At 40.2% G+C, this 27103-nt stretch overlaps 2 protein-coding genes across 3 annotated transcripts in view; both read right to left on the bottom strand.

Moving 5' to 3' along the window:
• The window catches only part of LOC109032482 (uncharacterized), a 61080-nt gene extending 44593 nt beyond the window's left edge, over positions 1 to 16487 (bottom strand). The window contains exon 1 of one of the 2 annotated variants that reach the window (XM_019044638.2): positions 15706 to 16487. The gene's annotated coding sequence lies outside the window, so the exon portion shown is untranslated. The remainder of the gene's footprint in view (positions 1 to 15705) is intronic. The other variant, XM_019044637.2, reaches the window with a different exon arrangement.
• Positions 16488 to 20096: 3609 nt separating this feature from the next.
• LOC109032516 (GTPase Era, mitochondrial) lies at positions 20097 to 26829 on the bottom strand. The gene is made up of 6 exons (XM_019044691.2): positions 26247 to 26829; positions 24942 to 25066; positions 23957 to 24131; positions 22910 to 23140; positions 22192 to 22372; positions 20097 to 21503 (listed from the first exon to the last, which is right to left on the bottom strand). Exons 1-6 carry the CDS (start codon positions 26541 to 26543, stop codon positions 21292 to 21294), a joined length of 1221 nt encoding a protein of 406 aa, XP_018900236.2. The 5' UTR covers positions 26544 to 26829; the 3' UTR covers positions 20097 to 21291.
• Positions 26830 to 27103: the final 274 nt, after the last annotated feature.

Genomic DNA, 27103 nt, shown 5'->3' with positions numbered 1-27103 from the left:
GTAAATAACTATACAACGCGAAAACTGAAGTAAATCGATGCCATATAAAATAGATTCAGCGGAATCTTGGCAGACAGCCTCCAGCCTCTCCTCTCCTCTCCTCTTCCATTCCCAAACTCTCTCCGCTAGTGCCACTCTAAATGAGGGATTTTGCGCATTTTTCGAAGTTAATCCCGAATTTACGCAACAGCTGGATTCAATCAAGGTTTTCATGATTGCCGCCGGATCAAGCAAATGGAACATTGTGTTCTAAACGTAGTGACAATGTACTTGATTGATACTTCAGATAGCCCTCGAGATTGCGGTTTGAAGCATGACTCTTCTGTAACTTTGCATTTCGCTGGTTGAATCTTGAGTGTTTTTCTCTCATTCATACATTTTCAAATTCAGTCCGTTGAGTGGCAGTGGCGGGGCGTGCTTTGCGATGTATCGATTGATCGGTCATTTAAACTTATGAAAAGAATCTATAAACAGGGTGTTCGCAGCGAACACCTTAATAATCGATTCTTTACCATAGCTTCAAACGGGGAAATATCGATAATGGATCATTCACGCCACGCCACTGTTGAGTGGCATGCCCAATTGCCCAAGCGTCAGGGTTAAAATTTCCTGAAAATCGCACAGATTTGTATATCAAATAAAAAAAAGTATTTTGGATACTAGTTTTAAACGGTTATCGGGAGTTTTGAAAAGTACTTTTCAAAGTCACTACTGTAAAGGTGACTGAGAGTGTCAGCATGAAGTTTTTCTACCATCCGTTTTTTTTAAAAAAAAATATGAGGAAAACCAAAAACCATCATTTAAACGAAACATGTTCGAATGTCCGGTGTCTGATTATTTATTAGCGTCTGCAAAAACTCACCGTGACGGCTTTCTCTGAACTTGATATGGATTTTAGACTCAATAGTATAATAGAGTGATTTCTATAGAATTTTACGGGAGGTTACGTGCTTAAATCGCAAATTCCATCCATGCACTGGAGCTTTATTCTGAAAAAGAACGTGTTCGAGATGACAAGTACCTAGTATGGTTGTTCTGTCGAAGGTTGGGCCTTTGCCGGATAATGCAAATTTTTTATTTTTTTTACGATAACACGCCCAAACAGACATTAATTGGACGTATTTCTGCCAAACAGAGCTATGCACATCAAGACATGAGCCCTGAGACCCATCAGAATACATTCATAATAGGGCTCACGTCCTAATTCACATATAATTCCGTTTGGCAGAAATACGTCCAATTTAAGCTTCAGTTCGGCGTCTAGGAGAAGCTCTCGAAAGATAAATCACTCAGACAAATCTCTCGGTGCCTACCGTTCTTGAAGAGAACAATTACTCCTTTGGTGCGTGTGAACTGTGAAGTCAAATGCTTTGATGTCAGGTGGGACGGAAACTTGAATTTCCTACTTCAGAAAAAAACTTAGTGAGTGGGTGGAGGGGAGTAGACAGCCTTTAGAGAGAGAGAGTGGTCATTGATAATAGACTGATTTAGTGACTACGTCATTCAATATGATAACGAACTCTTGATTCAAACCAAAACAAAATAACATATAATTTGTGCATTATACCTACTCGAAATAAATATTTTCCAAGAGAACTTCTACCATGGGTAGGTTGACAAATGATGCCGGAGTGCCGAAGTGATTACCGACAAAAGTTGGTATGAACCACTTCCCGCTCATTCTCAGTGTCGCGTCATTTTTTGGTTCCCAGGGGTTTACATAATGAGTACCACTTTCCATGTATTCCCTGGTAAAAATTGGCGAAAGGAGCTGCGTTTCAAAATACCATAGGAGTTCTTATGGCCGACTAAAGAAGGCTATAGAAAATCATACAGCTGGCTGTAGAAAGCGGAGAAAATCATATAGCTGGCTGTAGAAAGCGGAGCAAATCATATAGCCGGGCTATACGAAGCTATAAAAAAGTATACAGTCAGGCTATAGTTTCTATCGCCAGGCTTTACACTTTATCGCCATTGGCTATAAAAGGCTATAAGAAATTGTGTAGAAATTCGTGTGCTTTGGAAATCATTAAGTTTTTTACGGAACTACCTTAATGTTTACAAAACACACATTATATTTTCCTTAAAAACATTTTTTTTTTTTTTTTTTTCATCAATTAAAATGAGAATAGTCCATACAGAGTGTGCAAACATTTCAAAATCATGAGTTGAAAAACGCTGACACCGCGAGATTAAATATTAGAGCCTAACATAAAGCGGAGCGGCGACGCACTGGCGCCTACAAACCTAACAGGGATACTTCACGCATTGCGCAATGCGTGAAGTATCCCTGTTAGGTTTGTAGGCGCCAATGCGCGTTTCGCGCTCTCTGCCCGCCCGCCGCGCCTCAGCGTGCCACGGCGTCTGAAGCAACTATTTCACACCAGAGGTATTGCACAGTGTCATAAGAAATTGAAGGCGCTCCAACATATTAAGAATGACAGGCATCCTTCAAAAGTACGGAGCTTTCCTCGCAAAATATAGCAAGATACTACGGCACAAAAAGAGAGCGGTAGTCTAAAAACTCACTAAGTCCTAGTATCCGTATTTAGTAACGTTTAGTATAAACTTTATCGTCTGAGTAGTGCTTAGTCGCCATCGGCTATAAAAGGCTATAAGAAATTGTTTAGCCGGCTACAGAAGCTATTGGAAATCTTACAGCCGGTTTTAAGTGTATGGTATTTTGGAACACAGATTCTACTGCCAATTTTTACCAGGGTTCTACACGGAAATAATCAGAGATTTCTGCATTTTAAATATGATCCCCAGGAAATCTAGTCCCCAGCACTAGATTGCTATCATAGCTTATTGTGCGCTTAGTTGAGGAGACCGAATGCATGCTTAAGACTGACAGAAACTAGTCGATTTCCTTTCTTTTCCATCCGAGCATCGTATATACGTGCCTCTACGAAAGAGAGGAACTCTGAACACGGGGAGATAGATGTACAAACTCATACATATTCGTTTTTGTTGTTGTTGTTGTTGTTGTTGTTGTTTTTTTTTGAGGGGAAAAATAAAACCTCTTTTGCTTTTTAAACACTAGAAGTCATCTGAGAAAGGGTATTTTTGGATACCGCTCGGTGTAGGTGTATCACAAACCCGTGTAGTAATGTTTAAATCACATGGAAGTGCGAAACGAAAAATACGATTTGCCCGACTGCTAAAAATGTACCCCTATCTAATATTAATGGAGCCAGTAATCCTCCCTCAAAGATAAAACGAGCCATCTGAGTTGTCACGCAGGTCAACAGCTGCGGGAGCGGCCAACAATACCAAGATGCAACAATTCGCGCATAGATGAGCGTGTTGCGTTCGATACTATGAAGGCGCGCTGCGCTAACTGAACTTTCGTCATGCAGTCTAATCACCGCAGCAACATTAATGAACGCGAGCAAATCGTTCCGAGTAGTTAGCCTTTACACTACGGTCGGTAGGTATTACTTGGTTATAGTATTACACCTTGTACTATCTTACAAACGTGATCATACTCTGTAAGCCCAATTCACACTATCAAACTTTTCATCCGACATAATTGAACGAAAAGTTGGATGGAAAGTTGAACACAAAAAAATTGATTCAATCACTATTTATTCAACTCTCATCCAATTTACGCCGCTAATGGAGATGTTGCATGTGTGAGGGATTTGCGATTTGACCGTTGATTCCTCTGTAAAAGTTTGCGAGACACACGATCGTGCCTCTGGTTTTCTCTGAAATCATCTCCCAAGCTCAAAAAAAGCTCTCAAAGTGAGGCCAAAATGGAGGAGATATCCCACCCTACCCTGAGAGTCCACCTCTGCATCAAAACAAACTCTCAATGCAAAGATAGGGAGCAAATACATTAGCAGGGTTGCCGTGTTTTCAGTTTTGGAGTTCCCAAATAAAGTGGCAACCCTGCTAATGTGTTTGCTCCCTATCTTTGCATGGAGAGTTTGTTTTGATGTAGAGGTGGACTCTCAGGGTAGGGTGAGATATCCCCTCCATTTTGGCCTCACTTTGAGAGCTTTTTTTGAGCTTGGGAGATGATTTCAGAGAAAACCAGTGGCATCATCGTGTTTCTCGCGAACTTTTACAGAGGAATCAATGGTCAAATTGCAAATCTCTCACACATGCAACATCTCCATTGGATGGAAAGTTAAGCGAAAAGTTGAATGTGTCGTCACATTCAAGTTTTCGTTCAAGTTTTCATCATATTGTCGATTTCTCACGACAGTATCACACTACAACTTTTCGTTGCGACGAGTGCATTCAAGAGTTGAATGAAAACGTTGATGGTGTGAATTTGGCTTAATTTTTCACATCATCTCTCTCTGAATTTATTAAGGACGCCCATGCATCTACTACTTCATGAACATGTGCTGTGGTTTACAGCATTTTCATTGAGAATAGGGGGGGGGGGGGGCTAAAGGTATTATTTTAGATAATCCATCAGTTAATGCATGCATATCTTACAATTTCCTCAACCTTAAACTCATCAATTAATTAGGAACGCTCTTGATGGTCGCCTCGCCGCACAGGGGATCGACTCAATAGGAGGAGGTCGGACAAAATTTGGAAACGTCCAAAGCTTACAACTCCGATTATACCAACATTTGAGGGTCTAAAAGTGGGTTCATCGGTTTCCTCGTAAAATTTTCTATTCAAAGCACCCCTTGAAATGTCAAATGTGATGAAATAAACATCAAAATTTGCAGTTTTAGTAAAAAATTCCACGTCCGACCTCTCTGATTGACTCGATCCACTGTGCGCCGCATTAAATGAGGCTAAAAGGGATGAAACGCGCGGATACGTCGGCGCGTTGCATGATCCCATTCGGAACTCCTCATCCCCTTCAAGACGGTGGCTCTAGGAAATGTTTCCGAATTTTTACACGGAGACATAACACATTAAGTACAGTGATTTGGCAAATTCGTCCAAGCGACTAACGAGAATGGTGTGTCGCGCGAGCCGTTGAGCTGGGACAAAAGCGAGGTAATGAATTGCTAATCCTAACCATCACCACACGCGCGTGTTCGAGGCTGACACTATTTTGACTCTTGAATTTTCACGTGCCAAGGTTTTCGACCGCCGTTTTTGCAAATCCCTCCCTCGGGTCTTTCAAGACACAGTCATCAGTCAAAATTCCGCTCATTCTGATTGCTGTACGTCGACGGAATATTCTGCTAGTATTCCCGAACGTGCATGGAGAAAAAAACTTCGTGCGTGGGACCAGAAATTGAGGTCATATGGATCTCTGAAGTTTTCGGATCACGTCTCTAAAAACTTGAGGTCCAGCTGCCGAAGTTCGGGTCAGACATCTGAAGTACTTCGATACGTACCGAAGGGTTCGGGTCACACATCTAAAGTACTCCGGTACATACCGAAGTGCCTCGATGTCTGACCCGAACTTCGGCAGCTCGACCTCAAGTTCTCGGATGCGTGATCAGAAAACTTCAGAGATCCATATGACTTCAACTTCGGGCCCCATCCAGCATCCACGAAGTTTTTTTCTCCGTGTGGAACCATCAACGCCGGAGGCGTGCATACTCCACCCCCAGTGGCTATTTGCAATTGGCAAAAGTGTTTTTCCATTTAAATCCATTGAAACTACCGATTCCAGGCTTCCGCCTCACCAATCACCAAAAATCGATTGTTTTACGTATTTAAACGGAGGAAAAACAGTGTTGCCAACTTTCAAGAATCGCCACTGTCCACCCCCCCCCCCCCCTCTAAAAAATTGTGATTGCATGTGCTGCTGACCGATGGCATTGAAGGGCAGATAATCTTCACTGAAAAAACGAGATTAGGGCTGGGCCCTAGAATTGCTTCACCTCCACCGCCACAGGGGCAGGCCCTGCGCGGGTAAGGCTCGGCCCTACCTGGACAGGGTCTAGCTCTTACCAGGTAGGGCTGAACCCTGGAGCAGGTAGATTTGGGCTCTACGCGCGCCGGGCCTGCTCCTATGGCGGTGGAGGTGAAGCAATTTTACCTACCCGGTTAGGGCTGGGACCTCCGGCGCAGGTACCAGCCCTAAACTCGTTTTTTCCGTGTTCATAGTTTTATGCAATATGAACCGGATATAGTTCAATAGTTGTTTATTCTACAGGTCTGCAGAAGCTCTCTTTTCCTTGTGTTTTCCATTCACAGGTATAGGACGATTTAATGGAAACGGTAAAAATAAATAACGAAAGAAATAAGTCAATAGAAAATTTAAAGATATGGTGCATTAGAAATGTCATAGGCATTGCTCTTTTCTCCCACTGCAGTGTTCCTACCTATGCCTTAGCACGATGCCATGCCATGTTTCCCTTTCTCTCTGTTTATCTGCCTAGCGCCTGTCTTACGTTTTCATCTTTTATCTTGTCCTTTCAGCACCTTTTTACCTTTTCAACCCCGCCACCCTTGTCCGCGACGCCGCGCCGCGACCTTGCGAACTTCTTCCATAGCTATCCCTATTCATCTTTTCCTTTTAGCGCCTTTCAACTTTCACCCCCGCGTCAAGCGGCTCCCTTTTCCGCGACTCCGCGCGACCTTAAGCATAAAAAATATAAGAAAGTATAAAATGTATACTTTGACATGGAAACTTAAAAAAGAGAGCGGCGGCAATTATGGATTCAAACCTCGACGATTATTTAAATGAATTTGGCATCAGTCTTTTCTGCAGAAACGTTATGTTGAGTCTCGTATGACGGACCGTAGCGCAGTCCTGAGCGTTACTCATTTTATCAATAGGGTTATTATCGAAGGAATGTTGGATCTGTTCATCCCAAGAATTCAGTCACACGCTGATACCCTCTTTAGTTAAAATAGTATCATTATCACCTTCAAGTTCTTCAACGCATGACCACAAGCTCTGTGACACCCTAAATAATTTACATTTTTCATCATGATTATATCGAGTAATCCTTTCACTGCTCCCATTCTAAGTCCATCAAAAGTTCCGGGATCCGGAACTTTTATTCCAATTGAACCCACTCCGTAACCGTCAAAAGTTCCGAGATTCTTTTCAGATTTTTTCGAAAGTTCCAAGAAAGTTCCGGAAAATTCAAAAGATCCGAAACACTCCAGGAATCTCAAAAGTTCCGGGAAAAATTCAGGAAAACCTCACAAGCTCGAAAATTTGGAACTAGTTCCGAGAAAAGTTCAGGAAAACCTCAAAAGCTCGAAAATTTGGAACTAGTTCCGAGAAATGGAAGCACTGACCTGACTCCTTAAGGTGAATTTTCATTTGTTGGCTCGGGGCAAGGAAGTAAATGAATCTACCCTGGCAAAATCAATAATAGATGTTAGGTCAGAAGCTGAGTGTCTCCAAGCACGGAGGTCAGCGTTTCAGATCTGTTTCAAATGCAGGTGCTGTTGACCAAACTTTTGCCATTATTCTGAGAGCACTACCCTCGAACCTGTGAGATAAGCCTTCGCTTTGTAACTGTCCCGAAGCGCGGACGCTCTGCAAGGATTGGGCCCCACGGCGCGGCGGCCGGGCAGAGACCCCAGACCCCTTCCTAAATTAAAAAGTACAATTACGGACTTGAGATATAATACAAGATGTTAAAATTCTCGCTCACTGCACTGCTCTGAACGGTTGCGCGGTTGCCGCGGTTGCGACTAGCTTGCTGGGCTCGGTTAGAAATTGAAAATCAGCGCGCCTTCACATTATTGAACGCAACACGCGCATTCATCATGCGCGAATAATTGCATCCTGTTGCTGATGGTCGCATGTATATCATAATCTATGATATGAAATCATGAGGGGAAGCGTGTCATACTAATCGTGGCATAGAGCAGTTTCTCCTCCCCTTTCCGCCATCCGCACGTGCCCGCTTTCCCTCCTTTTTTTATTTTTTTTTTTATTTATTTATTTATTAGATTTATATATTTATTTGTATAATTAGATACTGCTAAATGTATGATTTTACCTTTTATTCTTCATCTAACCTAGTTTTTCGTTTCTCTTGCGTTTGTAATGACGATTAGCAGATCCCAGGGTCAAAGTTTTGATGAAGTCGGCTTTAATATTCATTGACCCCTTTTATTTGTCTCATATATCAGAGGTGCGAAGGGCTTGAGAGCGGTTCGGGAGCAAAGCGACTACAGATGGAACCCCCTGATTTATACATACTTTACCATCGTAAAAAAAAAAAAGATGGGCACATTGAATGAAAGATTCCATACACCAGACTTTCCTCGAGTGGGAGTGATCTCAATAAAATGCAATTTATTTAGAGAATGCATCGCAATTTTATGAACGTTGATTTATTGCAATTTTATCGGATAAAAAATTGCGATTTCGTGGTATAAATTTGCAACAAAATCGGCGATTTCATCGGCAGTGATTAATTGCGATTTTATCAAACAAAAAAAACGTGATAAATTAAGATATTTTGATTTTATCGAACGCGACTTTATAGGGATAAAATTGCGACAAGATGGACCATAGGTAATCGCTCAGATGTTGATGATCCTGACAATTTTATCGCCCAAAACTCGCGACTTAATTTCAAAATATCGCGATTTTTCCGTTGGAAAATGCTACTTGGGTGAATGTACCTTATGTCACGTCGTCTACAACATAGACGAAAACTGGGAAAAAAACTTTGGATTCGTTGCACCGAAGCTTAAAAGCAACACTGCATGTGCCGGCATTTTCGAGTCAACTTGACAATTGTCGCTATACTTTGGGCCTAGCGACTTGGGACTTGGGAGCAACTTGAAAATTTGATTAATGACTCTCTTGCAAGCGTAGCTCGGGCTCTACTTCCAAAACTATTTCGCTGAAATGTCTACAAGTAAAATTTGGGTGCGTTTTCAGTAATCCTCAAACCCTTACCTACATCGGAAATAATTACGAGAAAATTAACACTCGCTATATTTTCAAACTTATGGATGCTTCTCCATCCAATCTTTAATTGCCTTGTTGAGGTAAGTTGAACGTGTGTTCATAGCTGTCTGATTATTATAGGTACATGCCGAATCAGTATCAGACGCTTAACGTGATCATTTACCTAGAAACATATACCTCCTCATCAGATTCACATTTCATCTCACAGGAAAACCCTATGGTCTTATTGTCTTCACCCCACATTTGTTTATCTCTAAATCCTCAGTGGTACGTAAAACCCAGGAAAAATATCGGCAAGAATTATCGCCGGGCACTGACTTTATTCGTACACTGAGAGGAATTAATGTTGAACACTGAAAAGCTCGTCATTTAGAGCAATTTATCCCTGCAGTTGATGTTACACATCGACCAAATTGATGTTCCACGACTGAATTGGTGTTACGCACCGACTAAATTAGGCATTGTACACCTATCATAGTTTCCTTTATTGGTATTAGTTTTAGTATTTCTTATAAAATGTGATCTGCCCTCAATTTACGAAGTACACAGCCTACAATGTACGGGCCTTTTTACCCACCAGCGCCTTAGGCTCGTGAAGCCGGCCCTGATTTTAACGTGCAAGTGAGTAAACAATTTAACTTTTAACCTTTTAAGTCATTTTCTTGTGCGGTAAAGCTCCCCCAAAAGTATTTTCTGATTTTAATTATCAAAGAAGACTGAACCAATACCGTTGCTTGAAATTTTGACTAAATATTCTGCACACACAGAGAAAAAAAATCAGGGAATTTTTCAAAAACTGACGCCGAGTATTTTTCCATTTTAATATTACATTATGACAAGATGTCAGCATTTTGAGTCAGCGATGTGAATCGCGGGGGGTGGGTTGGGCCGGCCGCGGCCGCGCGGGCGTACCCTTCAGTTCAAAGTCCTTTAATGTTAGGGCACCGGTCGGTTATCGCGATTATATCGGTATCAATTTATCGGAATATTTGCGAAGTAAAAATTGCGATTTACGGCGATTGAATTGCTATTCGTCGCAATTTTTGGTTCGATAAAATCGCGATCAATTTTTTACGCCAAAATCGAAATTAAATCGCCATATACCCTGGTGAAAATTGGCAGTAGAATCTGTGTCCTAAAATACCATAGACCTACAGCCGGCCGTAAGATTTCCAATAACTTCTATAGACGGCAACACAATTTCCTATAGCCTTTTATAGCCGATGGCGACTATGCAACAGCCAGGCGATAAAGTGTATGCTACATGTTACTAATTACGGATGCTAGGACTTAGTGAGTTTTTGGACTACCGCTCTATTTTTGGGTCGTAGTATCTTCATTTATTTTGCGCGGAAAGCTCCGTACTTTTGAAGGATGCCTGCCATTCCTAATATGTTGGAGCGCCTTCAGTTTCGTATGATACTGTGCAATACCTCTGGTGTGAAATAGTTGCTTCAAGCGCCGCGGCACGCTGCGGCGCGGCGGGCGGGCAGCCAGCGCGAAAAGCGCCTTAGCGCCTACAAACCTAACAGGGATACTTCACGCGTTGCGCCATGCGTGAAGTATCCCAGTTAGGTTTGTAGGCGCTGGTGCGCGCTTATCGCGCTGGCTGCCCGCCCGCCGCGCCGCAGCGCGCAGCGTGCCGCTCCGCTCTGTGTTATGCTCCAATATAATCTTGCAGAGTCAGCGCTTTTCAACTCATGATTTTGAAATGTTTGCACATCCTGTATGGATTATTCTCATTTTAATTGATGAAAAAAAATATGTATTAAAGGAAAATATAATGTGTGTTTTGTGAATATTATGTTGGCTCCGTATCAAACTTAATGATTTCCAAAGCACACGAATTTCTACACAATTTCTTATAGCCTTTTATAGCCGATGGCGACAAAGTGTAAAGCCCGGCGATAGGAACTATAGCCCGGATGTATACTTTTTTATCGCTTCGTGTAGCCCGACCGTATGATTTTTTCCACTTTCTACAGCCAGCTATATGATTTTCTATCGCCTTCTTCAGTCGGCTGTAAGAACTCCTATGGTATTTTGAAACGCAGCTCCTATCGCCAATTTTTACCAGGGTTATACTGGTATCAATTTATCGGAATATTTGCGAAGTAAAAATTGCGATTTAGGGCGATGGAATTGCTATTCGTCGCAATTTTTGGTTCGATAAAATCGCGATCAATTTTCTACGCCAAAATCGAAATTAAATCTCCATATATTGCAATTTTTGTCTCGATGATGCCGCGGTAAATTCCCGGGAGGTAAAATTGCAATTTTATTGCGATAAGATCGAGGATAATCGCTCAGATGTTGATGATTCTACCGATTTTATCGCCGATGGAATCGCAATAAATCGCGATTTTTCCGTTGAAAAAAGCTACTTGGGAACTTGGCCATATCGTGGCGAGCCATACAAGAGGGTAGGGTCTAGGGATGCGCGGTGGCACGACGGTGGAACAATAATGGGAGTCCACGATTAGTTGAACAATTAACTGGGGCAATGACTAAATAAGAATCTAAGGTGCTTTAAATATCGCGATTGCCGTTTACATTCCTGAGCGCCTCCGTTTCGCCCGCCAATTTTTGGGTACGTCCCACTGCCCGTTACCGCGGCGCGCGGCCGTCCCGCCGCCGCACAGTGGATCGAGTCAATCAGAGAGGTCGGACAAGGAATTTCCAATTAAAACCGAAAATTGTGATGTTTAATTCGACACATTTTAAATTTTCAGGGGTGCGTCCAAAGGAAAATTTCGCGAGGAAACCGATAGATCGTATTCGATAGTGGTTCGATTTTTCGTTTGGCTCAATTAAAAAAATAGAACATACCTAACCTCAAACATATGTGCGGGGTGCGGGTGACTCTCTCGAACCCCCTGTCAGCTGATTGCGGCTGTCGGGGGGTGGGACTGGCCGCCCGTTCCTGGCACATGCGAGCAGTAGTTGCCGGAGCTCGATTTTCTCCCCGCTTTCAAAGAAAGAAAGAAAGAAAGAAAAAAGAAAAAACTTCAAACAAAAATTTTAGGATTCAAGTTGGAAAAGCTAAATATGAGAAAAGACCAAACTATTTTACTCTTCGTGGCCGTTTTGAACTCATAAGTATCAAAAATCCATCACGAAAAGCCCGTTCCCTCGGATTACTCAATTGATTTTTGAGGCTATGTTTACACGTTGAGACAATAGATTTCGATACAATCTCACGAATTTGATGTATCGAATATGATCCATGGAACCACTTTTAAAACCTCAAGATTTTGTATATACGGAGTCATAAGCTTTTCAAATTTCCAAATTTTGTCCGACCGCTCGTATTGACTCGATCCACTGTGCGCCGCTGCGCCTCACCTGATTCGCGTCGCACTTATCATGCACTCTCGAGTGATCGAGCCATCGAATTTATTGCCAAACGCCCCGAGAAACGCCACACAGTGGGTCGGGTCAATTAGAGAGGTCGGACACAAAATTTTTGACAAAAATTGCACATTTTTATGTTTATTTGGTCACATTTTAATTCCCAAGGGGTGCTATTTTTAGGAAATTTTACAAGGAAACCAAAGTAGTCATTTTTAGAACCTCAAAGTTTTGTATAAACGGAGTTATAAGCGTTTAAAGTTTCCAAATTATGTCTCACCTCTCCTACGGACTCGAGCCACTGTGCGCCATAGCCGGTCGAAGCGCCGAACGCGTCGATCACTGATTTAATGCAAAGCGGATTCGATACAGGCTCGTTTTCACAAATCTATTCACTTGGAAAATTGCTACAACCTACGCGGAGCATCGCTGATACGAGGAGCTTTGTTGATACGAGCAGCCTGATGACCACGCCCTCGACGGACAGTGATGTCATTTCACCAAAACTTGGGGGTGGGGGGGGGGGGGTAATACCTTTCTTTTGGGTTCGCTTGCTTGTCAAAATAACATCATGAGAGCATACATAGTTAATTTAAAAAATGTAACTTGTTTATACTTCCCGGCATCCATTCTCGTAATCCACTATCCTCATTTTTCATCTACACGGACGAAAATCAAATGCTGATTTGGACGGAGTTGAACAGAAAAGAACCAAGCCACATCGGGATCGAACCGAGAAAAAGAGGCTTAAAGTTTAGCTCCTGCATAAGACTCAATGTAAAAGTCAAACTTCAAGTTCAATTTCTGCAAAATTTGCTCCAACAAAAACGTTGAATTTTTGGCGATAGATAGTAGAGCAGTAGGAGAATCTGTGCACGATGGAGAAAAACAAGAGTCATTTTCGAATTCAGCGGCCGAAATTACTCGAGCATACGAAAATCGCACGCCCAACAAAGTTTCCTATACCTGTTTCCAATATCGAGTTTTTCCGGATAAGTGCTCCACTCCGCCCGTCGTGTATAACACCATGTAAAACTCATCCGATTGTTTCCCTGGTAAAAATTGGCAGTAGGATCTGTGTTCCAAAATACCATAGACCTACAGCCGGCTGTAAGATTTCTAATAGCTTCTATAGCCGACAACACAATTTCTTATAGCCTTTTATAACCGATGGCGATTAAGCAACAGCCTGGCGCTAAAGTGCATGCTAAACGTTACTAATTATGGATGCTAGGACTTGGTGAGTTTTTGGACTACCGCTCTCTTTTTGGGCCGTAGTATCTTGATTTATTTTGCGAGGAAAGCTCCGTTCTTTTGAGGGATGCCTGAAATTCTTAAGATGTTGGAGCGCCTTCAATTTCGTATGATACTGTGCAATACCTCTGGTGTGAAATAGTTGCTTCAAGCGCCGCGGTACGCTGCGGCGCGACGCGGCGGGCAAGTAGCCAGCGCTGAACGCGCATTGGCGCCTACAAACCTAACAGGGATACTTCACGCGTTGCGCAATGCGTGAAGTATCCCTGTTAGGTTTGTAGGCGCCGGTGCGCCGCCGCTCCGCTTTGTGTTAGGCTCTTATATTTAATCTCGCGGAGTCAGCGTTTTTCAACTCATGACTTTGAAATGTTTGCACACTCTGTATGGATTATTCTCATTTTAATTGATGGAAAAAAATATGTGGTAAAGGAAAATATATAATGTGCGTTTTGTAAATATTAAGGTGATTCCGTACAAACTTAAGGATTTACAAAGTACAAGAATTTCTACTCAATTTCTTATAGCCTTTTATAGCCGATGGCGAAAAAGCAACAGCCAGGCGATAAAGTGTAAAGCCCTGCGATAGGAACTATAGCCCAGCTGTATAATTTTTTATCACTTCGTGTAGCCCGGCCGTATGATTTTTTCCACTTTCTACAGCCAGCTGTATGATTTTCTATCGCCCTCTTCAGTCGGCTATAAGAACTCCTATGGTATTTTGAAACGCAGCTCCTATCGCCAATTTTTACCAGGGTTTGCATCGGAATAAAGAGGAAACAAGTTTTTTCTCAGGTAGCAAGTTAGTATTCCCAACATAATTTTTGCCACCGAGGTCGAAAATTACCGAATTGTTTTACCAGAAAAATTGATTTTTCAAGAAAGGACGTTTTTCCAGCTCAAATGAGTGCCTTTTTTTTTAGGAAACTTGATTTTTCAACGGTTTTGGAAGGAAACTAAGGTCATTTTCTGCTTCAGCGGCAAAAATTGAGTAGGAATAACTCCACTTGTTACCTGAGAAAAAAAAAAATGCTCTCCTCCTTTCTGACACAAAACAATTATACCTTCGTGGCGTTATGTGAGCGAATAGTGACTAAATTTTTTGTGAATTCTCATGTGATTCAACGAATATTTCTTGACGTTTTCGATAAAGAACTTGGATGTCACGTAGAATTTTTTTAAACATTTTTTTTAACTATAATACATTTTAACTGTCTTAACTGCGATTTGGGTTGACACTGACAGGAGTTTTGATGTCAAAATCCCCTTAAAAATATTTTCCTTCGCATCAGTATCGATTTCTCAATTTTGAATATTTCCGTGCCAATATCCAGGTTCTTGTCAACACACAGAAGTCGTAAAAACATTTTACATGTCGACGGCGTAGGTAAGTCGACAATCACATGACTCGGTTTGCGACGTCGCAGACTTCCTGTCATACTTCATTTTTTAAACGGAAAACTTCTCAACGGCAATTCTTTAAAACTGCCGTAATTTTTCTTCTCTGTGCGAAGAAAATTCTGCAAAAACTTCAAGGAATGTCATTTGTACTCCTTTAAAAAAATAACATGGAGGCGGAGATTTTCAGGCACCGCAAACTAGTTATGTGACTGCGAACTTACGCCGTCGATGTAGGTACGTAAGACGATCTTGTCGTTCTGTGCATGACGTAGGGGCGTATCTGCACTTTCAAAGAAGAACTTTCGGTCGTATAACTCCATCATTCCCAGGGGTGACAGGGAGATGGAGATGCGCTCTTATGTTAACTGAGCGACGATCTGTCAAAATGTGAAAAATGAACATACACCTTGACCGTCGACACCGAGAAAGAAAAATTACACACACACCTCATCTACATCCCTTTTTCTTGAAAGTGGAGACGCATCATTCAACTTCCCACGAAGATTTCTTACACTCGAATTAAATCCCAACTGCCCAAGTAGCACATGATTGAGAAAAAATAATTGCAATCACATGTTAAAATAATTAGGTACTATTCTATCGGAGTGTGGTATAATGTTGTCCACCGACTGATTGAAAGGGCTCCTCTTATTGAACCTTATTGCAATAAAATGAAAGAGGCGGTATGTTTTTCGCCTTGCAAAGTGCCTAATTTTCTCACGAATCCTTTTTTTTTATCGTTTAAAATCGGCATTTACTGACCAAATGGAGTAAAAAATTGCAATTTATTTCAAGAAGTTGCAAAACCATTTCAACGGGTATCTTTGTTACACTGTGCTACTTGGGTATACGAGAATACTTTTTCTCAAATGAATATAGTATACCTGTTATACTTGGTTGTCCTTGGATGAATGCTTCACGATGATGAGTGGTGGAAGTAGTTGGCTGATTGGGTATCCGGAAAATAAGGAATGAGTTCAGTTGCTAACGACGAATTTCAACTTTGAGGAATCGATGTCACCGGTTTAACATTTTTCACACGTGAAAAAAATGAATATGGAGAAAATCACAAAAATCGAAATAATTTACAATTCCAAAACGATTGCTAAAAAGATTAAAGGTATGAATAAAATTTCCTAATTTTTTTGGTCTGGATACCTACACTCTCTGAACGGAAAGTGACCGGGGCGAATACGCACTGAGGATTCCTGGCACAATGCGACGAATTTTAGTGAAGTATCGAACAAATTTGAAAGTGAATTTAAATCGAACGCGCGTGAAGAATAGCGAGTTGAAATCATACACTTTCTTACTGGTCGGCGGGCAAAGAAAGGGAAAGCCCTCACACGTGCGTGTTGAAAGGTTAGGAAATCGATCTGGGAATGATGAGCCCGGGAAAGAACGAAAACCGCGGCACACGGGAGCCAGGAACTGGAAACCGGAGGCGCGTGTTTTGACGAGTGGAAAATCTGCGGGCGAAGCGGAAATCGGGATCCGTGGCGCCGAAAATCGCGGAGCTAGTGGAAGCTGGGATTTCGCGATTCGAGCGTGCGACCTGGCCTCCCGGCGCCTATATTCGATGCCAACTAAGCCGCACTCAGCTGGCATCGCGATCCCAATCCGCACCACGGTTTCGTATACATGGTAAATTTAAATCGCTGACCGACCGCCCGACCTCCCGGCACAAGCCCCTGTTGCCGCCTCCGTCTCCGTCGAATCCGGCCCACAGTGGGTCGAGTCCGCAGGAGAGGTCGGACAGAATTTACAAACTTTGAACACTGTTAACTCCGCTTATACAAAACTTTGAGGTTTTAAAAGTCCCTGTTGCCGCCTCCATCTCCGTCGAATCCGGCTCACAGTGGGTCGAGTCCGAAGGAGAGGTCGGACAAAATTTATAAACTTTGAACGCTGTTAACTCCGTTTATACAAAACATTGAGGCTTTAAAAGTCCCTGTTGCCGCCTCCATCTCCGTCGAATCCGGCCCACAGTGGGTCGAGCCGCAGGAGAGGTCGGACAGAATTTACAAACTTTGAACACTGTTAACTCCGTTTATACAAAACTTCGAGATTTTAAAAGTCCCTGTTGCCGCCTCCGTCTCTGTCGAATCCGGCCCACAGTGGGTCGAGTCCGCAGGAGAGGTCGGACAGAATTTACAAACTTTGAACACTGTTAACTCCGTTTATACAAAACTTTGAGGCTTTAAAAGTCCCTGTTGCCGCCTCCGTCTCCGTCGAATCCGGCCCACAGTGGGTCGAGTCCGAAGGAGAGGTCGGACAAAATTTATAAACTTTGAACGCTGTTAACTCCGTTTGTACAAAACTTTGAGGTTTTAAAAGTCCCTGTTGCCGCCTCCATCTCCATCGAATCCGGCCTACAGTGGGTCGAGTCCGCAGGAGAGGTCGGACAGAATTTATAAACTTTGAACACTGTTAACTCCGTTTATACAAAACTTTGAGGTTTTAAAAGTCCCTGTTGCCGCCTCCGTCTCTGTCGAATCCGGCCCACAGTGGGTCGAGTCCGAAGGAGGGGTCGGACAAAATTTATAAACTTTGAACGCTGTTAACTCCGTTTGTACGAAACTTTGAGGTTTTAAAAGTCCCTGTTGCCGCCTCCATCTCCATCGAATCCGGCCTACAGTGGGTCGAGTCCGCAGGAGAGGTCGGACAGAATTTACAAACTTTGAACACTGTTAACTCCGTTTATACAAAACTTTGAGGTTTTAAAAGTCCCTGTTGCCGCCTCCGTCTCTGTCGAATCGGACCCACAGTGGGTCGAGTCCGCAGGAGAGGTCGGACAGAATTTACAAATTTTGAACACTGTTAACTCCATTTATACAAAACTTTGAGGTTTTAAAAGTGGTTTCATTGGTTTCCACGAGAAAATTTCGACTCGAAGCACCCACTAAAATTTAAAATGTGACGAATTAAACATCGAAATTTGCAGTTTTAGTTTAAAATTTCATGTCCGACCTCTCTAATTGACTCGATTCACTGTACGGCAGGAAAAAAGAATAATTCCGTTTATACACAACCCTAAGGTTCTAAAATTGGTTTCATTGGTTTCCTCGTAGAATTTTCCTCTCGGAACACCCCTTCAAATTTAAAATATGACAAGATAAACAGCAAAATTTGCAGTTTTAGTCGGAAATTTCATGTCTGACCCCTCTAATTGACTCGATCCACTGTGCGGCAAGGAAACAGAAGGTAGTTTTTTATCGCATCATAGTGGATCGAGTCGATAGGAGAGGTCGGACAAAATTTGCAAACTTAAAAGCTTAAAATTCTACTAGGGGGCCCTGCTCTCTGACCGCTACGCGGCCCAACCCCCGAGAGGGCGCCCCGCGCCCTCAGGCCCGCTTCGCGGGCCCTATACGCCTATGTATAGGCAAAAATGTTCTTCCATTTTAATACACTATTTTGTGTTCGAGCTGCATCGATTTCAAAATTTTTGACGTAACACTCAGATTTGTAAATGATGAGGAATAGCTGGATGTACATAATTTCACGGTCCACTTACTGGAGAAATTTCCATTTATTATGTTATTTTTAAATACTTAATTTTTAAAAAAAAAAAATCGGATTTCGACCGTTAAGAGATAATAATATTTGGTCTGTCCCGACGCGACGCAGCGCCTGCTTTTTCACTTTGTATCTGCCGGTTATCTGCTGTAAATATTTATAGAAATTCAGCAATTAAGTAAATTGCCACAAATCGAAGCCGGAAGAATGCAGGAAAAATTGAGTTAAACCTTATACCTTGGACCTTGAACCTTGAACCCTGAGCGATGCACCGTTCCTCATCTCTTCGAATGAGGAGCCCTTCACGAGCTTTTACATTGTTTTATTGTTTATTCGAGTCACTCAGGTAGAATCCCACACCTTGACGTTTCTAGCGGAAATGACATATCGACGGTGAAACTACCAAACCACGTATCTCGGTTTGCGACGTCGCAGACTTCCTGTCATACTTTTTCTTTTAAATGAAAAATTACTTAACATCCAGTCTTGAAAATTTCTGTGATTTTTCCTCTTTGTGCGGAGAAAATTCCGTGAAAATTTCAAGGAATCATATTGATTTAGTCTACTTCAAAAAAATAAAATGTGAGCGTAGATTTTTAAACACCGCAAACGAGATACGTGGTTTGGTAGTTTCACCGTCGATATCTCTCACGCTATTAACATTGCACTTAAGTGACATGAGTTTTAAAAGCTCTACAGCATTAAAAGTTCGGGGTTTCATAATTTTTTGCACATCTACAAGCCCATGTTGACTACAGTGTGTCTGGCGCCATGCGTGAAGTATTCATGCAGTCTTGCAGGCGCTAATATGTGTTACATGCCGACCGCCGCGCCGCGCCGAGGGCTTCTCCTTATTATCTCAAGTCTTCGTCATCATTGCTCTCTGTGCCACGCCGCTCCGGGCCAAATTGCGTGTTTGGTTTCTCTTAAAACTCGACTAATTAAAGGTGCTGCCTCTTGTATCACCGTAAGACGACAAAATTAGAAATTACTACACTCTCAGGAAATAGGTAGGAGATTTTGTTGCATTATTTTCTCGTTCGTAGTTTTTTTCTGAATCCGATTTTTTTTGTACACCCACATTTTAAAAAAATTGCAAAATTTGCCGCCCCCTGAATTTTCCGCTATGGGCCGCGGCCCATGTGGCCACCTCCTAAATCCGGCCCTGCAAGGAGCATGTTGCGCCGCGCGGTGGCGGAAGTTGAAATTACTAACCCACATTTATGTTTGTTCTTTCAAATTTATTTCGTTCATTTCTCATAAATGGAAGGCATTGTCCACACAGAGATAGGTTTAGGGAGCTTAATTTTTGCGCCAAGTTCCGTGAACTTTTGCTAGTAGTGTTGACAGGGCTTTCGCAAAAAATGTGTTCAACACGAGTAAACGCGTCTTATGCACCCCTTCCCCTCCAGCACGTTCACTTGATGATTTTTATTGATGTCTCAAAACGAATGAGAAGGGGGCAACAATATACAGGCGGCCCATGGGCGGCAAGTTGGTAAATCCGGCCCTGGCTCACGTCCATATGAGCCTAATCCATCACTCACATATTTAAGAGGGAAAGAAGTGTTTGAAAAAGAGGAGAGAAAGCACATACATATATTTTAACTGGGACTGGGATATTGCAATTAAGTTCCGATTTATGTTAATTTGTTTGCCTAAGAAAAAAATTAGACCCCTTTTTTTTTCACGTATCAATGGTGAAACACCCAAACCACAGATCTTGAATATTAGAGCTGCAACTGGAGAGTATGAATTCGATCTACACCGATTCGATCGACATTCGTTTAAATCTCATTTTTATTTCCAACTCAGAACACAACCTACCCTCACTCTATCCCATATCGTTGTCTCCTGTGCGAAGAAACACAACTCGGTGCTGTTGTTTCTGTATTTCTTGCTAAAATTTCATTTTTTTACAGGAGAGCCTTCATATAAATTTGCTGGAAATTTCCAGTGATTTTTTTTACTTGTCTGAGAAAAAACAAAAAAATTCTCAGGAAAATTTGTGTGACAGATGATACATTTCTTTGGACAAGAGACTATGATTAAACAGTACTTACTTAGCTATGCTTCATTTTACTACATATACCACAATGTTGGAAAGGAATGCTGTGAAGCTCTTGAAAGGCTCAGAAAAGTGAGACAAAATTAAGACTTTTCTGTCAAAAAATACTACTTTGGGGCCAGTCCATCTCCTCTATATTTTCAAATGTACCTTTGCGGGTGATGCAGTGAACTGTCCAGGGCACATGAAAGTAAACATTTTTAGGGCACTTTATAGCACCTTCAACAGAAAAAAGTGAGAAAAGGGTCAAATTTCCGACTGAAGAGCAAATTAAGAGAGGGAATCTGCAAAGAACTTTTTATGCTGATACAAATATGTACAAACATTTTTTACTTTTAAAATTAATGAGTCGTGTGTGTTTGGTTTTAGCTTTACTAGATACTGAATTTCTAATCCTAACGATTCCTCCTTTAGAGTATAAAATCCACTCCTAAAGATATGATACTTACAGGATACATGCATATTATGCATGAACTTATTAGTTGTCAGGAAATTAAATGCAGATTTTTTAACAGAAATTAGGTTATAATTACAAAATATGTACCAAAGATATAAAGTTCCGAGAATCAACAAATAAAAACAGCCATGATGGGTGCCTTCTGAAAGAAAATAGCTGAGTTAAAAATTAAATATACAACAGAATCAATTAGAAAAGAAGGAAAGCTCATTGTGCAGCTATTTTCAATTTCATGTGGTGATGAAATTCTAGTATTCATTTCAATCAAAACATTTTAGAGACACAAATACTTTTTTTAGAGGGGGAAAAAACACAGAATGATAACTCAAAATTTCTTACTGCTTGTTAATTTCCGCGAAGTGTAATTTGAGATGAAATATCTTTTGAAGATCATCAATACATGCTTTGAAAATTTTTTGTTTGTAATCAAACAGAGAGAGTTTCTCGTTCCTTTTGATCTTCTGTACGGTTCTTTGATGTGACGATAAGTTTTATTCTGGCAACTGTTAAGAAGGTATTGGCTAAAGACTGTCGGGCTTTCATTGCTATCTCCTTGATTCGACCACCTTCCTTCCCTTTGACTAGTCTTTCGATACGAGGAGTGTCACACTTGACTAAAACAACTGCAACTAATGTTTCTGAAAAGTAAAAAGAAATAATACGACCTTTAAAATTCCTGAAGTCATTAAGGTAATGTTTAACATACCGTTTGTCACTTTGTCCTTACCTATGTATTAGAGCTTCTCCCTTGTTTTTTGTCTCCACCCATGTTGTCTCTTTACCAATCACTGGAGGTTGTTAGGGACAGAAAAATAGGAAGAAAAGGAGAATACACTTACCACAATTTTACCACAGACCCTATTGAAAGACATTCTACCAGAAAAGAGATATGAGAGAGGAAAATCTTCAGCATGCACTTTGAGTCTTTATCTATCATCACTTAAAAACGACTGACCAAACAAGTTGTAAGTCTGACCAGCCCCCATTTGAAACGGCCATAGAGACTTGCAATCCACATCAAAAAATGTCTTAATGAAGATTTATCAAGTTTTAGATAGATTGACGTTTTCAAAGATTTTCTTATTTCATGATTCAAGTATTCATAGTAGCTCTCTGTCCTTGTCCTTTTGAGAGAGGGGCTGTGGAGCCATGATTCCCCCATGAGAGTCTTCTTTGATAAAAAGAACAATGGTTCAAACCGGAACATTAAGACTCTAATTGCGCCCCTGTTGTGAATTTTTTCTGCTCATCTCAGAATTAGGAAAACAATTCTTGCCTTTTAGATTTCATATGAACTTGATAAGAAGGGTGAAAAGAAATACAAACCTTCCGGAGTTGTTTCTAAATACTCCAGCTCAACATCTATCTTGTATGGCATTTCATTTGGCAAACAATCCAACAAGTGGGATCGCACTGATTCTTCAATAAGCATTTTTGGAGCCTTGTCTGTAAAAGTATCACTTGAAAAAATCCAAGGCCGTGGCTTTGCTTGACTCAATAGATAGTTCTGCAAAAGAAATGAATGATTTCATATTTACAACTTTCTAATCAAATGCTTCAATATTTTGCCTATTTTTCTCTTACCATCCTTACCAATCAGGTTGACTTGCAGGGAGGCAGTCTTGAGTTTTCAAATCAATTATTTCAGAAGTAAATTGCCTTGGATTTTTAAATAATATGGAGCATTACCTGGAAGAAAAATTGTCTTGACCATCAAAACAACCATTATGAGAGCTATGAAGTAAAAGTATTCCACTTGAAGAAACAAAACTCACAAAGAGCAAATAGTACCATGAAATAATATAACTTCCGTTCATTGAGTGCAGACATATTGGGATGAAAAGCTTTTGAAAAATATTCATTGGCTTAAAGAGGCACTCTTTAGATGTTTCTTTGTGAAAAGTGAACTTTATTAAAAAAATCACTCAACTACTGAATGAGATGAGGTATTGTTCTATCGTTCTTTCAAAAAATTCTCTTTAACTTCGTTTCAGTGAATTAAATTTTTTTATGCTTAATAAATTAAGAGAAAGGAGTAATTTACCCTCAAGTCATCCACACCATCACCATCTAGTGCACTGATCATAAAGATCTCCTTGAAGCCTGAGAAACCAGCTTGATTCTCGATTCTCTTCAAAATTACCGTTTCTGTTAACCCTCCGCTCTTTTCCTCTTGTTTCTTGAAAAATTCCTCCTTCCTTTGGCCTCTCACTGATTTGTTGGACAGCGCATCAGTCAATTTTAATAAATTCCGTTTATTGCGTACGAGATCGATCTGAAAATAAAAAGTAAAGCTTAAGAATCAATTCTGTCACAAATCATGATTGAGGGGACTAATAAACAGGGTAAGAAATTTAGGACTACAATGTTACCTTGTAAAAATTTTTGGTAGATTATGATGGATGCTATGAAGCTTTCCAAATCCAACTCATAAGTTAGAAAATAACAGTTTTTATCTGTGTTAATTCACACTCCTCCCTCACAAAAATACCTGAGTCTACTCAAGTCAAATGGAGCACTGAGTATATTTTATAATGGAAGAAATTCCCACGTGCTAAATTTTTTTATTAATAATAAGACTTAAATTAGACTTTCTAGACTTAAATTCGAGATACTTTGTATCAGAGGAGGAGGGTGCTGCATGTGAAATCAAGCTCTAGTTATTTCCTTACCATAGAGGTTGATTTCAATGCCTAATTGGTCCTAAATGGCTAGTCCCCAATTTATTTTAATCATTAGTAATATAATCACTAAAATCGCTTTTGATATAATATAGTTTATTTCAGAATTTAGTCTGGCTTCTATGAATCAAAAGAACTTTTTCAGTAATTTTTAATTTTTGAACGTTTGAAAAGTAGAGAGTGTACTTCTTTCGATTAGGATATCTAAAAAACATCCATACTTTTAAGGAGCCTGAAAATTTTACTTAATAGCCTGAGACTTAATACTTCCCACATAAAATTGCACAAAACAACTCTAAGTACACTAACACATACTTTCCACACTTTTGCAGAGAGTATCTACACAGCGTTCTGCACATTTTTGCATTAGAAATGCGGCGCAATATAGCTCTTCAAATCAGATTCACTACCTTGTTCAGAATGAGGATGTAATGCTTAGATGGATACAGGTGAAGGATTCGTAATACTTTAGGTCCAAGTCTATCTCTGGTGGCTCGTGCGGAAACATCATGCAAAACTCCAATGATATCAGCTTCTTGAATACATCTTTCAGCATCAGTTTTAAAATTGCCCTCTAACTGAAATCTAAAGCAATACAGGGTTACAAAAAATTAGATTAAAAGCCTGTATCTGTGTGACAGGACAATATTCATTTATGGTAAAGCATGAAAATACAGGGTCATCCAGGCCACCTACTCTGATAGCTCTGTTTTTACACCTTCTTTTGACATTTAGTATTGATGACAAAACTATAAAAACAGATAAGATATTTTGGCACAAAAATTAGGCAATGAGAAGGAATTCATGCAGTGCTGTAAAATAATTTTTCCCATGTAAAAGTTTGTGAAAAACCAAGAAGTTGATTGAAAAGTTTAAAAAAATCATTTATAAAGGGAGGAAAAGGCTAAAAAAAATCCAACCGATGAAAAACCAAAGGTCAAGTTGACGTAGCAAGGCAATTCCTGAAGATGAGTTTAGGTAATGAGCAAACACCGTTTCCTATGCATGGCTATGTCATCAGCACGTGCTAAAAATATCATTTAAGACAGTTCCAATTTTTAGCATTTTCAAAACAAATTTTCTTCGGCATTTAGGGTTTGAAAAATCAGAAAAATTCTTAGAAGCTTAGTTGGCTCTGTGCTCTATGAAAGTGAATTAATAAATATGAAAGCCGAGAACCGATTGTCAAAGGATATTTTTAAAAGGGCAAAGAAATATTACATGAAGTTTACTAGTAAAATGATGATTAATACATGTCAAATAAGTAAGATGAGCCAAGGAGCATGCAATGCCGGAAGCCAAGACACACAGTAATAGTTTCAGTATTAAAACAGGATTAAAGTGATATTAGGTATGTAAAATATTAATGCAAGAGCTTACATCTACATCACTTACTTCTGTGATTCTGTTGCTGTCACTAAGCCAGGTGAATCTAAGATTACTATTTGAGTGTCTCCTTCATTCAATATGGCTCTGGCTAAACTCCTGGTTGTGTGCACTTTTTTGGAACAAGCAAAAACCTGAAATACATCCAGAAAAGAATAAAAATACAGATGCGTTTAATTTGACGCATAAGGCATTTAGCCCCAAAAATTATATGGATTTTACAGCCTTAAATAATAAAAAAAAAAATCTATATTGAGCGCTGATGGAAAAAATTATAGGATATTACCAACTTCAATGACAAACAAATTGGGCACTGATATTAGGCTATTCCAAGTCCATATTAGATAATTGATATTCCGGGAAGGTTTTCAGAAAAAGTATGTATGGGTCCTTAAAAAACATTGATTAAGAATAAAACATACCTACTAACTTAAATACAATAAAAAACAAACGGATCAATTAAACAAATGTAGGGAAAAGCAAACGCTTGCAAAAAAAAAAACATGATCAAGGGGAAACTACAAATGGACCGCATTAAACAGAAAGGAACCAAGCCACATCAAATTTAATTTTTAGTATGAAAATGGTTACTTATACGTATTTTCGTGCAAATTTCAGTGAATTTTTGCCATAATAAGTACGTAACAAATTCCAAAACATTTTCAAGGGGATCCGCACAAATGATCTCTCGTAAAACATTAAATTGCTCCGTTAAATTTGGCAATAGTTAATGTGGGTTGGTTCCATTCTGTTAAACGCGGTCCAAATAACATATTTGAAACTACATATTGTAGAGGAGGTATACAGTATCTTGAGTTCAAGTAGAGAAATTTATTTCTTTCAAGAAATCTGTTCTTTGTCAGTTGCTTGCTTGTAGTTAGCATCATGTGACTGAATGTATTGCATTTGTTGTATTGCTTGTAGCTTGATATCATTTATCTTTTTTATGGGACCAGTAGATAGGTAGGTACCCCAAGGAAATGCGGATCACAAAGGGAAACTACACTCGAAAAGGGCCCTGATAGAGCTTCCATGCAAACTTGGAGGTTACCGCAAGCCAATGATTGATGACTAATGCTGCATGCCCAGACAGAGGAATGAGTTACTGCGCTTCTCAGCAAGCCACAATCTAACAGTAAAACATCTTCATAAGTAGGAGAGAAGCCATCCACATTAAGGCAATGAGGGGATGGTAGATATTCCCTCTGAGAGTTGATAAACTTCAATGGAATGAGCTCAAACACTACCTCAGAGAATTTGATTATTCATAAGTCTAAACATTCTGAGTCAATATTCCGTTTTACGTGTACTTACGGTTCTCTTCACAAGTTGGTTGACAAGGGTGCTTTTACCAACATTTGGATTTCCAAGAATTGCAATTTTCAAAAGTTTTGTTTTACATTCTGGTATCCTAGGAACTTCTTGGCTTTTGTATTCATATTTTTCAGGGGAAGAGGATTGATATGACTGCTGTTGAGTTAGATCTTTAGCATCACTGAATTGTCTCCGAACCAAGGAAATCTCTGGATTGTTGTAGGTTGATATCCTAAAAGGATAAGAAACCTTCAATAACTTCTGAGTGAACTTGATTAGCATATTTCTTTCAAGCATGATAGAGGAAATACATGACTTCTATAAGTGGAAAATATTAGAAACAGTGAGCACTTAGGGTTGTTAGTAACATTTCCACGAGTTGTGGGCACTATAGATTCACGTAAATTAAAGGGCGGAGTAATGTTTTAAAGTGGCAACACAGATCCCGTGATTATGTAGAAATTATGAATTTATGAAACTCGAAATGATTTTTCTAAAATTACACAGTGGGACATAAAGCTCAAAAACACCAAAACATGCCAAAAACCCCAAACCTAACCTCTCAAAACATCGTGTTTTTATTTAGAATCTAGTGCTGCTCTCTATCAGGCAGAATGGTTACGAAAATGCCGAAAGTTACAAAAGTTACGAATGATTGTGGTATTAATGATCAGCTAAAAATGCTGAAGTTTTGTGCTGGTTTAAAGAAAACAAATTAGGGAATAAATTTTTAAAAAAAACTGAAATAAAACTTCTGATGTTTTATTAAAAATTTCTGGCAATTTTGTTTCAGAAATAGGGTCTCACATGAGACCGACAGTTTAAATTTTCGCGCCAATCTCTATTCGCACATGCAG

This window comes from Bemisia tabaci, chromosome 2 (genome assembly GCF_918797505.1).
Source record: "Bemisia tabaci chromosome 2, PGI_BMITA_v3".
NCBI classification, from domain to species: domain Eukaryota; kingdom Metazoa; phylum Arthropoda; class Insecta; order Hemiptera; family Aleyrodidae; genus Bemisia; species Bemisia tabaci.
This window is presented reverse-complemented; position numbering and strand designations above follow the sequence as displayed.